The sequence below is a fragment of the Carcharodon carcharias genome, chromosome 12 (assembly GCF_017639515.1).
Source record: "Carcharodon carcharias isolate sCarCar2 chromosome 12, sCarCar2.pri, whole genome shotgun sequence".
Taxonomy (NCBI): domain Eukaryota; kingdom Metazoa; phylum Chordata; class Chondrichthyes; order Lamniformes; family Lamnidae; genus Carcharodon; species Carcharodon carcharias.
The window spans coordinates 48,996,100-49,011,519 of record NC_054478.1 but is presented as its reverse complement, the minus strand read 5'-3'; the positions used below and the strand labels follow the sequence as shown (position 1 = coordinate 49,011,519).

The window sequence follows — 15,420 nt, the reverse complement described above, 5'->3', positions numbered from 1 at the left end:
TATTACACATAGCACAGTTCATGTTCTTACATGGGTGAAAAAAGCTCCATCCTCAGTTCCTGATAAATTTTCATTTGGCACCCAGGCCAATGCAGTGTTCAAGAAATCCCATTTTTCTTTATCTCCTTGCTCTACTTCCAAGCGTTGCTTTATTCCATTTAATGTGTTAGTTGTAACACAAGTCTGTAATTGAAAAGTAAAGTAACTTATCTCCACTGACTAATCGATAAATTAATTTGGTATTTCAGCTAAACCCACATAGCTGAAAATCAACATACAAAACTTCAAACTCAGAAATATTCTAAATTCATTATGATTTCTGCATTTTAATTGATAATTTTCTTAAACCCAGCAATACAGCTTCAGGCTAATGCCTCATCATTAAACTGCAATGCCAACTCCAATTTATCTTACACTTAGTTCTTAACTATCAACTTCATGATGATCGAACACTCCAGTTTCAGGAATGAATAATTAGCAAGACCCTATAGTCAACTGAATATGGAAATACACTGATTGTAACTGTACAGAAATCTATATACCACATTATCTGACAGAGAAATTAAGGGTGAGAATGCTGAAAGTAAGAACACAATGGGAAGCATAGGGAAATAAATAATTGATACATATACATAGTTTTAATTTCTCTACCCTCTTCCTGCTTTATTATATTTTCTTCTCTCTTGAAGGCTTTGACAAGCTGGAGTACAGTTCCACAGTGACTTGGCCAAGTGTCCATTCTTTAAGTTTGAGTCAGACAATAAAAGCAAGTTATTCGATTATGAGGCAAGAGGAAGTAAAACAAACAACAATATATTTAATTATTAAACTATCTTAGCTGGATTAGAGTCTTTACTTAAAAAGAAATCTGAAGAGATCACAGATTCTGGTATCATTTTCCTTTATTTGTGACAAACACTCAGTATGTTCAAATTAGTTCTAGAGTATCCCAGAGATAACAAGCTTGGATTTTTTTGAGCAATTGCTGTCAAGGAGCTATCATAATTTTTCCTAATATTATTGCGGGATATTTTAAAGCAGGCTTGTGTGTGTGTTTTGTGTGTGTGTGAGAGTGACTAATTTAGTTAAACTAGAGACGGTTAGACTGCAAGGTTTAAATGATCAAATAAGTGAGGTATAAAACAGGTATATGAAATGGAGATGAACAATCTAGGGTAAGGTCAGGAGATAGGGTGTGAATGAAATTTGCATTTTTAGATAAGTGGAGGAGTGTTTGATTTTTAAAGGGACATGGAAAATGTTTACAACTGGCAAAATAAATAAGGCAAGGTTATTATGTTGATTTTCCCGAAAGTACTGGACATATAACATGAAAGATTGTTATATTCTAGGAAAACTTGTAAAGACTGAGGATGGAAATCACAGAACAAAAAAGAGATGAAATATATTTAAAGAAGGATGGAAGGCTCTATGAGTTGTGACAGTGAGAGATCTTGGAAGGTGAACCATAAGAAACAGACTTGGGAAAACGCCTCTAGCCACCCTATAGAAATTTGCTGTTCCAATAACCAAAGTTGTGTTAAAAGCCTTTGGAAGTCCATTGTCCAGTGGGTACTTGTGGTAATATTGCTGGATGACTTTATAAACTTGGAATCTATTTGGACTGTTGCCTTAAAAGGGGTGTGTATTGGGAGCCTGATTAAGCAGAAATTTTAGGAACTGTTAAAACTGTGCTACTGTAATCTTGTGTGTGTTTAAGTTTGTTCTTCTTTTGTTAATAAATGTTTTCATTTAACCGTTAAAATCTCTAAAGGTGGTAGTCGACTCATTACTTCTGACTTCAGTACATAGGTCGTATCGTAATAAATACAAAATGCAAAATCGTTGTGTGGCCAAGTTTCCCTTGTGGATTTGGTCAGCCTGGCAAATATCACCTGCCATATCATAACAAAACTGGGGCTCTCTGCAGGATTTTTTATTCTTCATGTAGATTGGGAAAATTAAATTGGCAGAGGTAGCCACAAGCAAGAATTCATAGAGTGTATTAGGGGTAGTTTCCTAGAACAATATGTTGGGTATCCAACCAGGGATAGGCTATTTTGGATCTGGTAATGTTTAATGAAGCAGGTTTAATAAATGATCTCAGTGTAAAAGATCCCTAGGAAACAGTGACCATAACATGGTAGAATTTAGTATTCAATTTGAGAGTGAGAAACGTGCTAAACTTAAATAAGGGTACTGACAAAGGAATGAGGGCAGAGTTGGCTGGAATGAACTGGGAAGAGAATTTAGCAGAAAAGACGGTTGATGAACAATGGAGGATAATTCATGACTCGTAACAAAGATATATCCCAGTGAGGAAGAAGAATTCTAGGAAGGGGATAAACCAACCAAGAAAGTTAAGGATAGCATCAAATTGAAAGAAAAAAACATACATGACAAAGATTAGTGTAAGCCAGAGGATTGAGAAAGCTTTAAAAACCAACAAAAGTTGACCAAAATAAAATAAAAAGGGAGAAAGTAAACTTTGAGGGTAAATTAGCAAGTGATATAAAAACGGACAGTAACAGCTTCTTTAAAATGTATAAAAAGGAAGGAAGGGAGTGAACATAGGCCCCTTAAAGAACGAGGCTGGAGAAATAATAATGGGGAACCAGCAAATAGCAGAAGAGTTGAATAAATACTTTGAATCAGTCTTCATGGTAGAAGGCACTAATAGCAGTCCAAAATACTAAATAGTCAATGGGCAAAATAGGGGGAGGAAATAAATACAATAATTCTCACTAGAGAAAAAGTACTAGGGAAACTAATGGGGCTAAAGGCCAATAGGTCCCCTGGACCTGATCGGTTGCATGCTAGGTTATTAAAGAAAGTAGCAATTGGAGATAGCGGGTGCACTGTAGTAAGCTTCCTGAGATTCTGGAAAAGTCCCAGACTTTTCTGGAAAACTGCCAATGTAACACTGTTATTCAATAAGGTAGGGAGACAAAAAACAGGTAACTATAGGCTAGTTAGCTTAACATCTGTCATTGGGAAAATGTTAGAGTCTGTTATAAAGGATGTAATAGCGGAGCATTTAGAAATACATAATATAATCAAGCAGTCAGCATAGCCTCATGCCTGACAAATTCTTTGAGGAGGTAACAAGCGGGATAGATAAAGGGGAACCAATAGATGTAATATATTTGGATTTCCAAAAGGCATTAGATAAGGTACCGCACATAAGGCTACTTAATAAGACGAGAGCCCATGATGTTGGGGGTAGTATATTAGCATGGATAGGGGATTGACTAACTAATAGAAGACAGAGTTGGGATAAGGGGGGTATTTTCAGGATGGCAACTTGCAACTAGTGGAGTGCCACAGGGATCAGTGCTGGGGCCACAATTATTTACTATATATATATATTAATGACTTGGATGAGGGAAGTGAATTTACGATCACCAAGTTTGCAGATGACACAAAAATAGGGGGAAGGCAAGTGGTGAGGATGACACAGAGTCTACAGAAGAATATAGACAGGTTAAATGAGTGGGGAAAGATTTGGCAAATACAATATAAGGTGTGAAAATGTGAGGTTACGCACTTTGGCAGGAAGAATAGAAGAGCTGAATATTATTTGAATGGAGAAAGACTGCAGAAAGCTACAGCACACAGGGATTTGGGGGTTCGCGTGTACGAATCACAAAAAGCTAGCATACAAGTTCAGCAGATAATAGGGAAGGCAAATGGAATGTTGGCCTTTATTTCAAAGGGGATGGAATATAAAAATAGGGAAGTCTTGCTAAAGTTATACCAAGGCACGAGTTAGACCACACCTAGAATACTGTGAACAGATTTGGTCCCCTTATCTAAGGAATGATGTACTGGCATTGGAGGCAGTCCAGAGAAGGTTCACTAGGTTGATCCCAGGGATGGAGGGATTTTCCTATGAGGAGAGGTTGAGTAGGCTGGGCCTGTACTCATTGGAGTTTAGAATGATGAGAGGCGACCTTATTGAAACATAAATATTCTTAGAGGGATTGACAGGGTAGACGCTGAGAGGTTATTTCCCCTTGTGGGAGAGTCTAGGACCAGAGGGCATAATCTCAGACTGAGCGGTCGCACTTTTAAGTCAGAGATAAGGAGGAATTTCTTCTCTCAAGAGGCTCGCAAATCTGTGGAATTCTTTACCGCAGATGCTGTAGATGCTGGGTCATTAAGTGTATTGAAGGCTGAGATAGACAGATTTATAATCAGTAAGAGAATCAAGAGTTATGGGGAAAAGGCAGGAAAGTGGAACTGAGGATTATCAGATCAGCCATGATGTCACTGAATGGCAGAGTATACAAAATGGGCTGAATGGCCTAATTCTGCTCCTATGTCTTATGGTCTTGGGGTTGGTGAATCTTAAGGATATGAGTACGAGAAGAACATTGAACTCAGGAGTTGATGTTGAGGGATTTTAAAGTGGTTAGACTGCAAAAATGGCTTTAACAATTGCTTAGACGTTTCTGGGAGTAGAAGATGTAACCCTGATTGGCTTACAAAAAGTAACTAAGGCACAATTAACAGAATTGGCGGATAAGTTGCAGTTAGGCAAATAAAGCAGATATAATTGAAGTCATAGTGCAGCATTTGAAATTGTAAGGGATACCTGAAACTAGTGAGTCACAGCTGGAGGTAGTGAGACTTCAGTTACAAATGAAGCAGCTTGAACTTGAACAAGCAATGGAAATAAAAAATCTTGAAGTAGAGGAAAAGGAAAAAGAGAGCGCGTTTCAAAGAGAAATAGAAATGAGAAAACTTGACCTCCAGAGGAGAAGTTAGCAATGGAGGAAAGAGAGAAGGAGAGAGAATATCAGCTCTAAAGACTGGAAGTTAAAAAAGAGTCTTCAGATGCTGAAGAAGGTTCTGATGCAGAAACAACCACTTCCTACCTAAAACCCAGTTGGGAGGTGGGAGGGGGGGGATGTTTAAAGTTGTGCAAGCTCTTCCAGAGTTTGAAGAAAGGGATGTTTGAGAAGATAGCTGAGCAAATGAAATGGCTATAAGAAATCTGGACATTGCTTTTACAGTCTAGGTTGGGAGGTAGAGCTCATGGGAAATATGCATCTTTGTCAGAAGAGATATCAGTGGATTATGAGGTGGTAAAAAAGGCTATTTTAGCTGCATGAGAGTTGGTCCTGAGGCATACAGGCAGAAATTCTGGTCAGACTTATATTGAGTTTGAGAAAGTAAAGCAGAGTAATTTTGACTGATGTATACAGGCATTAAAGGTAGAAACAACATATGCAGCTCTTAGAGAAATAATTATTTTGGAAAAATTTAAAGATTCAATTCCTTCGGTAGTTAGAACTCATGTGGAAGATCAGAGGGTTAAAACGGCAAGGCAAGTAGCAAAGATAGCTTATGATAATGTGCTAGTCCATAGATCTAAATTTATTTTTTGTCACCCTTTTAAATCCAAGAAGGATAGAAAGTGGGAAGGTGACAGACAGAAAGGCAGGTAGTCAAGGAAGAGAAGAGGCAGTTGGAAATTCTCAGGACATTTCTTCTCAGATGAGAAAGGAAGGTGCTGAGGGTAGAAGTGATACTCAAAGATTTAAATGTTTTCACTGTAATAAGGTGGGCACACAAAGTCAATGTATTGGACGTTACAAGGAAAACCTATTGCAGTAGTTGGAATGCAGATAAGTGTTGGAAATAAGTGTACTGTGAGTTCTGAGATCCAGGAGCAAGAAAAACCAGTGGTTTGTGTACAGGTGGAGCAGGAAGAATCAGTGGTAGGTAAAGAAGTGGGAATGCATTCACTTTTTCCTTTGGGGAATACTGGAAAAGTGTTGGATGAATTAGCAGGCTGATTATCAACCTGTTTGAACCTTGTCACAAACGTTCCTTTAGTGGCCAACAAGTCCTGGAGTGGGTTGGACTTGAACCCAGAATTTCTGGCTCAGATGCAGGAGTGCTAGCTAATAATGTTGTGATTTGAAATATCAAGATTATATATTCCACAGCACAAAAGACCAAGAAGATTGGATTGAGATTCTGAAAATTATGTAGAATTTGGATGGGGTGAATAGAGGAGAATTTCTTCGAGTTCGAAAAGCATTTGGGATCCCTGGATTTATAAATAGAAGCATAGAGTACAAAAGCAAGAAAATTATGGTAAATCTTCATAGATCACTGTTTAAGCCACAGGTGCCCGATACTGGACACCATACCATACGAAGGATGTCAAGGCCTTCTAGAGAGTACAGAAAAAATTTATTAGAATGGCATCAGGGATGAGGACTTCAATTACATTGAAAAATTGGAAAAAGAGAGACTGTTGTCCTTGGAGCAGGAAAGGTTGAAGGGAGATTTAATAGAAGTGTTCAAAATGATAAAGGGCTTTGGTACAATAAGCATGGAAGAAACTGTTTCCACTGGGAAGAGGGTTGGGAGCCAGAGGATGCTAATTTAAGATAACTGGCAAAAGAACCAGATCGGAGGTAAGAATTCTATTTACGCTGTGAGTTAGGATGATGTAGAATGTGTCGGCTAGGATGATGGAAGCAGAATCAATGTAAACTTCCAAAATGAATTCAGTACATAGTTGAAGAAGAAACATTTTCAGGGATATGGGAAAAGAGTAGGACTGTTGAACTAATTACGAAGGATATACAGCAAAGCAATAGGCTAGTCTGCTCAACGTGTCCATGCTGTCATTTCTGTTCCACTCGAGCCTTCTCTCAGCTTTCATCATTTAAATCTACCATTGTAACCCTCTCTTCCCTTCTCCCTCACATGCTTGTCTAGCTTCACCTTAAATGTATTTATACTATTTGCTTCAACCACTCTCTATGGTATTGAGCTCCACATTCTCACCACTCTTTTGCTGAAGAAGTTATTTCAGAATTCCCTACTGGAGTTCTTAGTGATCATCTTATATTGATGGCCTCTGGTTATGCCTTTCCCCACAGGAAGAAACAATCTCTCTGTAATGGGATTGTTCAATGAGTTGAATGGCCTATTTCTGTGCTGTATGACTCTGTTATGTAATTTTTCATATAACATTTTGTAAAACTGTACCTTACGCTTTAACATGCTCCACATGAGCGAGTCCAGTGTTCCTTTGGCGATAAGGTAATGAATATGAACTGAGCTGCACTGTCCTATACGGTGAGCTCTATCTTCAGCCTGCAACAAGTGACCAGGATCCCAGTACAGCTCAGCAAAGACAACATGTGTAGCAGCTGTAAATGTTAAACCCTATGAGGGATTAGTAAAAGGAAACAGTCACTGTTTTTAGGTTTGCTCTGGTGTAAAAATCATACATCAATATAAAAATTCTGAATTCTGGTATCATAAATATTTAATACTATAAAATTAGGTGGAAGAACATACTAGCTGCTTATATACTTTAAGACCTGCCACTATTCCAATTTGGCATGCCCAGGCTTGAAAGCAATCATTGCAACTAGTTTATAATTTCAAGTCTTAATGCATCAGGTTGCACAAAACATGCAGGATCTTGGTTCTGCACCCAGTTGAATTCTGCAACTCATAATTCAGGATCATTACAGTGAGAAAATAGCAAATAGGAATCAAGCACATTCCCAGAAGGGAAGGGTAGAAAGGAATCAAAGAGAAAAATCTTGTTTGCGCAACTCATGGCTAGGTCACAGCAACATTGTGATCAGGTCTGTTGAGAGTAGCGTACAAGTGAAAATATTGCAGTTAGATTTTGGTGACAGATAAGGTTGATTGAAATACTCCATGGGGAAAACTTGGGAATAAAAGGGTTTCTTCTGTTGTAAATAATGCCTACTTCCAAGCCTCTGATAATTCCTCTTTGAAGCCTCAATGATGAGTGTAGAAGCACAGGTTGACTCATTCATAATCTTTTTTTCCCAAAATCTGGGAATCAGTCTGGCCACTAGATACAAATGCTACAAATAACCCAGTTGAGATAGGGATTTGTGAGCAGGGAACACACATCCTACCATCCTGCAGGACAACGCATCCATACACTTATGTACTAATGAGGCTATCACTGCGCCAACAAATTGCCCCAGTCATGTAGATGATTCTGTTGCAAAATAATTAGCTGTTTAAGCAATGCATTTTAGTTTAATAGTTTTATTACTTTGTTCAATACAATAGTAGATAGAAATAAAATGACAAAAAGAGGAAAAAAGTTACTGCCAAATACCTAAAGTGCTGAAAGAGAAACAAGTTAAATATCTAAAAAACACACAAAAATGAAAAACACTTAGAAAGAAATAATAGTGCAAAAAAAGGCAACATGGATGAAACTGAAAACATTGCTTCATCTATTCCAATCTTGTCACAAAACAAGAGAAACACAGAAGTAAACTGGAGAAAAAAATATAGCCTTGAGCATCAAATAACACAAACTTTACAAATAATATCCAACAGCACTTAGCAAATATATTTTCTGCTTCATAAAGTTTGATGTATTTCAATCAAACATCTACGGATCTTTTTGTGATAATTACAATACCTGTCCAGCAGCCTTGATGCTGAGGATTGCAACTTGAGTCTCTGGATCGTTCTGAAACTGATGGACAAGATGAATCCTTTCTGAAGATGGAACACTACCATCTATCCTTATGTACCGTGCCTAAACAATAATCAAAGCTGTTAAATGACATTGCATTGGAACATAACAAATACTGAGAAGCAATGTGACTCAACAGGATGCTAAAAGATTTGATTCCTGAAATATTAGTTGCCACATTAATTCGGATACCTATAATCATTTCATGTCAACCCAATAGTTTGGAGTAGGGAACAGTTTACATCATAGATTCAGAATGATACATCACAGATTACCATTTGGTCCAATTTGCCTGTACCAGCTCTTTGGTAGAGTGATCCAAATAATCCCAATCCCATGCTCTTCCCCATAACTCTAATTTTACCCCTTCAATTATTTGTCAAATTCTCATTTGAAAGCTATCCACCAGCTTCCACCATCCTTTCAGGCACTGTTTTTCAGGTCATAACTTGCTGTGTAAAACTGTTTCCTCATGATGCTTCTAGTTCTTTCACTGGTCACCTTAAATCTGTGTCCTCTGATTTCTGACCCTTCTGCCACAGGAAACTGTTTCTATTTACAGTATAAAAAAAAATTCATGATTTTAAACACCTGTCATCTTAATCTCCTCTGCTTTAAAGAGAACAATGCCAATTACTCCAGTCATTCCACATAAATGAAGTTCCTCACCCCGGTACCATTTTCTGGTACCATTTTAGAAAATCTCTTCCCACACCCTGCCCAAGGGCTTAACACCATTCCTAAAGCATGGTGCCCGAACTGATACAATACTCAAAAATGTTATAAAGGTTTAGCATAACTTCCTTGCTTCAGTGCTAACACCAAGGATGCCATCTGATTTTTTTTTCAAAACAACAATGTTTACAATAAAAGCAAAATACTGCGGATGCTGGAAATCTGAAACAAAATCAAAAACAAAAATTGCTGGAAAAACTCAGCAGGTCTGACAGCATCTGTGGAGAGAAAGACAGAGTTAACGTTTCGAGTCCGTATGACTCTTCATCAGAACTAAAGAGAAATAGGAATGTGGTGAAATATAAGCTGTTTCAACCTTTACAACTTGTTCTTCCACCTTCAAATGTTTGTGTGTAATCACCATCAGGTGTCTCTGTTCCTGCACTCCCTTTAAAATTGTGCTTTTCAGTTCAAACTCTCACATCTAATTTTTCCTACCATAATGCATCACTTTGTACTTCTCTGCATTAAACTTCATGGCCATGTGTTTACCCATTTTGCCAATTTCTCTATGTCCTCCTGAAGTCTGTTACTATCTATTTACTATATTTTCGAGTTTCATGGCATCTACAAATTTTGAAATTATGCCTTGAATACCCAGATCTAGGTCATTAATGTATATCAAAAGGACTCATGGTCCTAATACTGGCCACTGGGGAACACCACAGTATACCTCCCACCAAATTGAAAAACAATCATTCACCACTATTCTCTGTTTTCTGTCCCTTCGCCAATTTCAAATCCATGCTACCATTGACCCTTCAATCCCCAATGGGCTTTAATTTTGCTAACAAGTCTATTGTTTGGTGTTTCTTTAAAATGCCTTTGCAAAATCTACATTACACAAGGTCCTCCAAACTCCTCTCATCAACCTTCCATTACTTCATCAAAAATACTCCATAAAGTTAATCAAGCACATTTGCCTTTAACAAATCTGTGCTGACTTTTCATTTATTAGTTCATACTTCCAATCGTAAATTGATTTTGACCTAGAATATTTCTATAAGCATTTCCCTACCAGCAACTTACATTGAAACATAGAAAATCGGAGCAGGAGTAAGCCATTTGGCCCTTCCAGCCTGCTCCGCCATTTGACATGGTCATGGCTGATCCTCTAACTCAATGCCTTACTCTCTCTCCCCATACTCTTTTACGCCTCTAGAGCCTAGAAATCTATCTATTTCCTTCTTAAATAAAAACTCAGTGACTTGGACTCCATAGCCTTCTTTGGCAGAGAACTCCACAGGTTCACCATCCTCTGAGCAAAGAAGTTTCTCCCCACCTCAGTTCCAATTAATCCACCCTGTGTCCTGAGGCTGTGAACCTTTGTTCTAGACCCCCAGAGCCAGAGCAAACACATCCCCGCATCCAGTCAGTCCATCCCTATCAGAATTTTATACGTTTCAATGAGATCCCTCCAGTGAACACAGGCCCAGCTGGCCCAATCTCACCCCCTACACGACAATCCTGCCATCCCAGGAATCAGTCCAGCAAACCCTTGCCGTATCCTCCGCCATGGCAAGTGCATCCTTTCTCAGCTGAGACCAAAACTGTACGCAATACTCCAGGTGCAGTCCCACCAAGGCCCCGCACAGCTGCAGCAAGACATCCCCGCTCCCATATCAAATACCTCCTGCAATGAATGACAACAAACCATTTGCCTTCTCAACTGCCTGCTTCACCTGCATGCTTGTCCCCAGCAACCAGAGCACAAGGACACCCAGGTCCCCCTGCACATCAATATTTCCCAGTCTATCACCATCTAAATAATACCTTGCCATTCTACCCCTCCTACTGAAGTGGACAACTCCACACCCACCCACGCCACACTGAAACTGCCATGCATCTGCCCACTCACTCAACCAGTCCAAATCGCCTTGAAGCCCCCAAAATCCTCCCCACTGCTCACATGCCCGCCAAGTTTTGTAATGTCAGGAAACTTGGAAATACTACATTTGGTTTCCTCATCCAAATTATTGAAACACATTGCGCATAGTTGGGGTTCAAGCACTGGCCCTTGTGGTACCCCACTAACCGCCACCTGCCACTTTGAAAAGGACCCATCTATTCCCACTCTCCATTTCCTGTCTGCCAACCAATTCTTAATCTACGCCAACATATCACCCCCAATCCCATGTGCCCCAACATTACACACTAACCTCCTATGTGGGACCCTATCCTTCTGAAAATTCAAATACACCACATCCACTGGTTCTCCCCCTCATCCATTCTGCTAGTCACGTTCTCAAAAAACTCCAGTAGGATTTTCAGAATGCTTTTGATAGGGTGCCACATAGGAGGTTAGTGTGTAAGGTTGGGGCACATGAGATTGGGGGTGATATGTTGCCGTGGATTGAGAATTGGTTGGCGGACAGGAAAAGGGGAGTGAGAACAGATTGGGTCCTTTTCAGGGTGGCAGGTGGTGGCTAGTGGGGTACCGCAGGGATCATTGCTTGGGACCCAACTATTCGCAATGTGTCTCAATAACCTGATATTCTCTAAAAAGTGTCCTGTCAACACATCCCTCATAATAGTACCTCCCCTACCACCAACCCAGGCTAACTGGTCTGCAATTTGCTGCCCTCTCTCTCCCTCCCTTTCCAAACAGTGGGGCCATACTCGCCACCCCCCAATCTGCCAGGGCTGCTCCAGAATCTACAGAACCCTGGAAGATGACATCAAACGCATCCATCATTTTCATGGCTACATCCTCTAGTGCCCCATGATATAGACCATCTGGCCCCAGGGGCTTATCAGCTCTGAGTCCCATCAATTCCTCCAGTACTATTGTTTGAGTAACACAAATTTCCTTCAATTCCTCCTTCTCACTAGACCCTTGGTTCCCTAACACTTCTGGGAAGTTATTTGTGTCTTCCTCTGTGAAGACAGAACTAAAGTAGTTGTTTAATCACTCCGCCATTTCCTTGTTCTCTATTATAAATTCCCCTGTTTCAGGCTGTAAGGGACCTATGCTTGTCTTCACTAATCTTTTTCTTGTTACATACTTATAGAAGCTTTTACAGTCCACTTCTATGTTCCTTATAAGTTTACTCTCAAACCTTATTTTCCCCCTGTTAATCAATCTCTTGGTCCTCCTTTGCTGAATGCTAAACTGCTCCCAATCCTCAACCTTGCCACTTTTCCCAACACCTTTATATGACTTCTCTTTGGATCTAATACTATCCTTAATTTCTTTTGCCAGCCATGGTTCGGCCGCTTCTCTTGTTCTGTTTTTGTACCAGAAAGGAATGTATAACTATTGCAATGCATACATTCGTTCCCTTAATATTAGCCATTGCCTATCCATACTCAAGTCTTTTAATGAAGTTCCCCAATATCTCTTAGCCAACTAACGCCTCATACCTTCATAGTTTCCCTTGCTTAGATTCAGAACCCTAGTTTCAGATCAAAATACTTCACTTTCGATTCTAATGAAGAATTCTATCATGTTATGGTCACTATTCCCCAAAGGGCCCTGCACAACAAGATTACCAATTAATCCCTTCTTCGTGCACAACACCAAATCCAAGAGAGCCCACTCCCTAGTCGGTTTCTCGACAAACAGGTCCAAAAAAAAAAACACATCTGGTACACATGACTGGAATTAATCCATCACAATATCATAGCCAACATGGCCAAATGGCCTGTAAATGCCAGGTATCCCCCTGGTCTTTTTAAACAGGTGTAACATTTGCAATCCTTTAGTCCTCTGGCTCCACCCCACATACAAACAGGATTGAAAAATTATGGCTAGAGCCCTCGCAATTTTCATTGTTACACCCCTCAGCAACACAGGATGCATCCCATTCAGACTGGTTGACCTTTCTACTTTGTGTAATGCTAACCTTTTAAGTACCTCCTCTTTATCTATTTTTAGATAAATATATTTAATAGATATCATTACTGCCTATCCAATATAATTATGCCTCCTCCTTTATTATGACACTGGCAACATTCCAGTGAAGACAGATGAAAAATACTCATTTATTACCTCCACCTCCACAAGAACATCTCCTTTTTGTTTCCTAATCAGTCACATCCTTTATTTTACTATTTTGTGTTTATAGAAAACTTCGGGGTTCCATTTTGTTAACCGCCAATCTATTTTCATGCTTTCTATATGCCCCGCATACTCTGCTTAAGATATCCTCTGTACTTTATATTTAGTTTAGTTCTCTACTGTATTATGAACTACACAATTGGCATGAGCCTTCTTGTTTCATTTTGAACTCAAATCTTTAGTTATCTGGGAACAGTGGCTTTGGATGCCCTTCATTTATCCATCAAGGGAATGTCTAATTTGTAACTAAACCATTTCCTTTTTGAAGGCTTCCCATTGTTTACTTACCTGTTTTGCACACCAACTTGTGATTCCAATGCACCAGGGCCAGCTTCTTTCTCCTAGTATTTCTTCAAAGATCATTTACTATCTTGTTTCAAAGTATACAAAGTTTCCAGTTTGAAGCTACTGAATAATAAAACTCCATCCATAACGAACCCGAGTCTACGAGGGGCAACTCTCTCTGTTTACCTCAATTCTGCATGCTCCCATCATTCCTCCCTGCCCTTCCATGTTTCCTACCCACACAGTCCTTCTCCAACCTGGCCTGTTCTTTCCTGATGTTTCACCTGCTATTGTCACCACTGGACTCTTACTTCGCCTTTTCTAGTGTTTGTACTTTATCAATTGCCGCTTTTTCAATTCAGCTAAAATTATAAAAGGCACTAGTTAGACCATGCCTAGAACACTGTGAACAGTTTTGGTCCCCTTATCTAAGGAAACATAAACTAGCATCGGAGGCAGTTCAGCGAAGATCTGCTCGGTTGATCCCGGGTATGGAGGGATTTTCTTTTGAGGAGAGTTTGAGTAGGTTGGGCCTGTACTCATTAGAGTTTAGAAGAATGAGAGGCCTTTTTGAAACATATAACTCTTAGGGGGCTTGACAGGATAGATACTGAGAGGTTGTTCTGCCTTGTGGGAGAGTCTAGGACCAGGGGGCATAATCTCAGAATAAGGGGTCACCCATTTAAGACAGAGATGAGGAAGAATTTCTTCTCTCAGAGGGTAGTGAATCTGTGGAATTCTTAACCGCAGAGGTGTAGAGGCTGGGTTGTTAAGTATATTCAAGGCTGAGATAGATAGGTTTTTAATCAGTAAGAGAATCAAGGGTTATGGGGAAAAGGCAGGAAAATGGAAATGAGGGTTATCAGATCAGCCATGATCTCATTGAATGGCGGAGCAGGCTCGATCGGCTGAACAGCCTACTTCTGCTCCCATGTCTTATGGTTTTATTATAGATGCTGCGACTCCAATTTTCACGCAGACAAACTTGTTGGTTCTGTGCTCTGTCCAGATGATTATAAGGACCTTTTGACAGAGCTATATTTCAAAAGCTGTAATCCTCTTATCAGTCTTACAGAGGGTCCAGCTCTCACACCCATTCAGCACACAATGCTCTATACCAGGAAGTTTGCAAGTTGCTTTTCCAAGTGCAGGCCAATGTTGGGTGCAGTCTACAAAGAGTAACCACAATTCCTTGTCATTTTGCTTTATAACATACTTTACAATTATGTTGCACATAGAATCTGAAGTCCCTTTGCCTATCGTGTAACTGAACTGTTCCTCACCTATTTCTGGTATGAAGTATGAGAGCCTTTGTCTGATAATTTCGAGGAGCATTTTTGAGCTATGGCTTATCAGGCTAATCGTTCTGTGCCTGAACGAGCTGTCTCTTGGGCATCATGAATTCTTGGTAACATCACCAGCCAATCCTTTGGCCAATTTATACTCCTCCACAGCCCGTCAATGATTTCTTTCATAACTTTGAATGCCATTGCTCCTCCAGTCTTCATAAAGTCAGCAAGTACGTCATCTAGGCCTGTTGCTTTGCTGTTCTCCAGCTTCTTAATTACATGTTCAACTTCACTAATCAGCAATTCTGGTTCCATCTTTTGCCAAGGTACAGGCTGTCTGTTTGTTGCTTTTGGATCTGGTTCATAGAGCTGGGTGCAATATTTCTGCCATCGTTCCTTTAAGTGATCAACCTCATTGATCATATTCCCTTCTGCCATTTCAACACCAATGCCAGCTACTACATTTCATTTCTTTGGCAGAGCTGTGACTTTTTGGGTTGCCCTCTACGGCCTGCATCTTCTGCTGCCTGTGCCTTTTCTTTCAG

At 39.7% G+C, this 15,420-nt stretch overlaps 1 protein-coding gene across 3 annotated transcripts in view; it reads right to left on the bottom strand.

Moving 5' to 3' along the window:
• Nucleotides 1-15,420, bottom strand: part of zranb3 (zinc finger, RAN-binding domain containing 3) — a 122,053-nt gene that overhangs the window by 38,293 nt on the left and 68,340 nt on the right. For all 3 annotated transcript variants that reach the window (XM_041201037.1, XM_041201038.1, XM_041201039.1), the window contains 3 exons: nucleotides 8,450-8,569; nucleotides 7,015-7,194; nucleotides 31-183 (listed from right to left, as the gene is read on the bottom strand). In XM_041201037.1, the coding sequence (XP_041056971.1) occupies nucleotides 31-183; nucleotides 7,015-7,194; nucleotides 8,450-8,569 (453 nt within the window). The remainder of the gene's footprint in view (nucleotides 1-30; nucleotides 184-7,014; nucleotides 7,195-8,449; nucleotides 8,570-15,420) is intronic.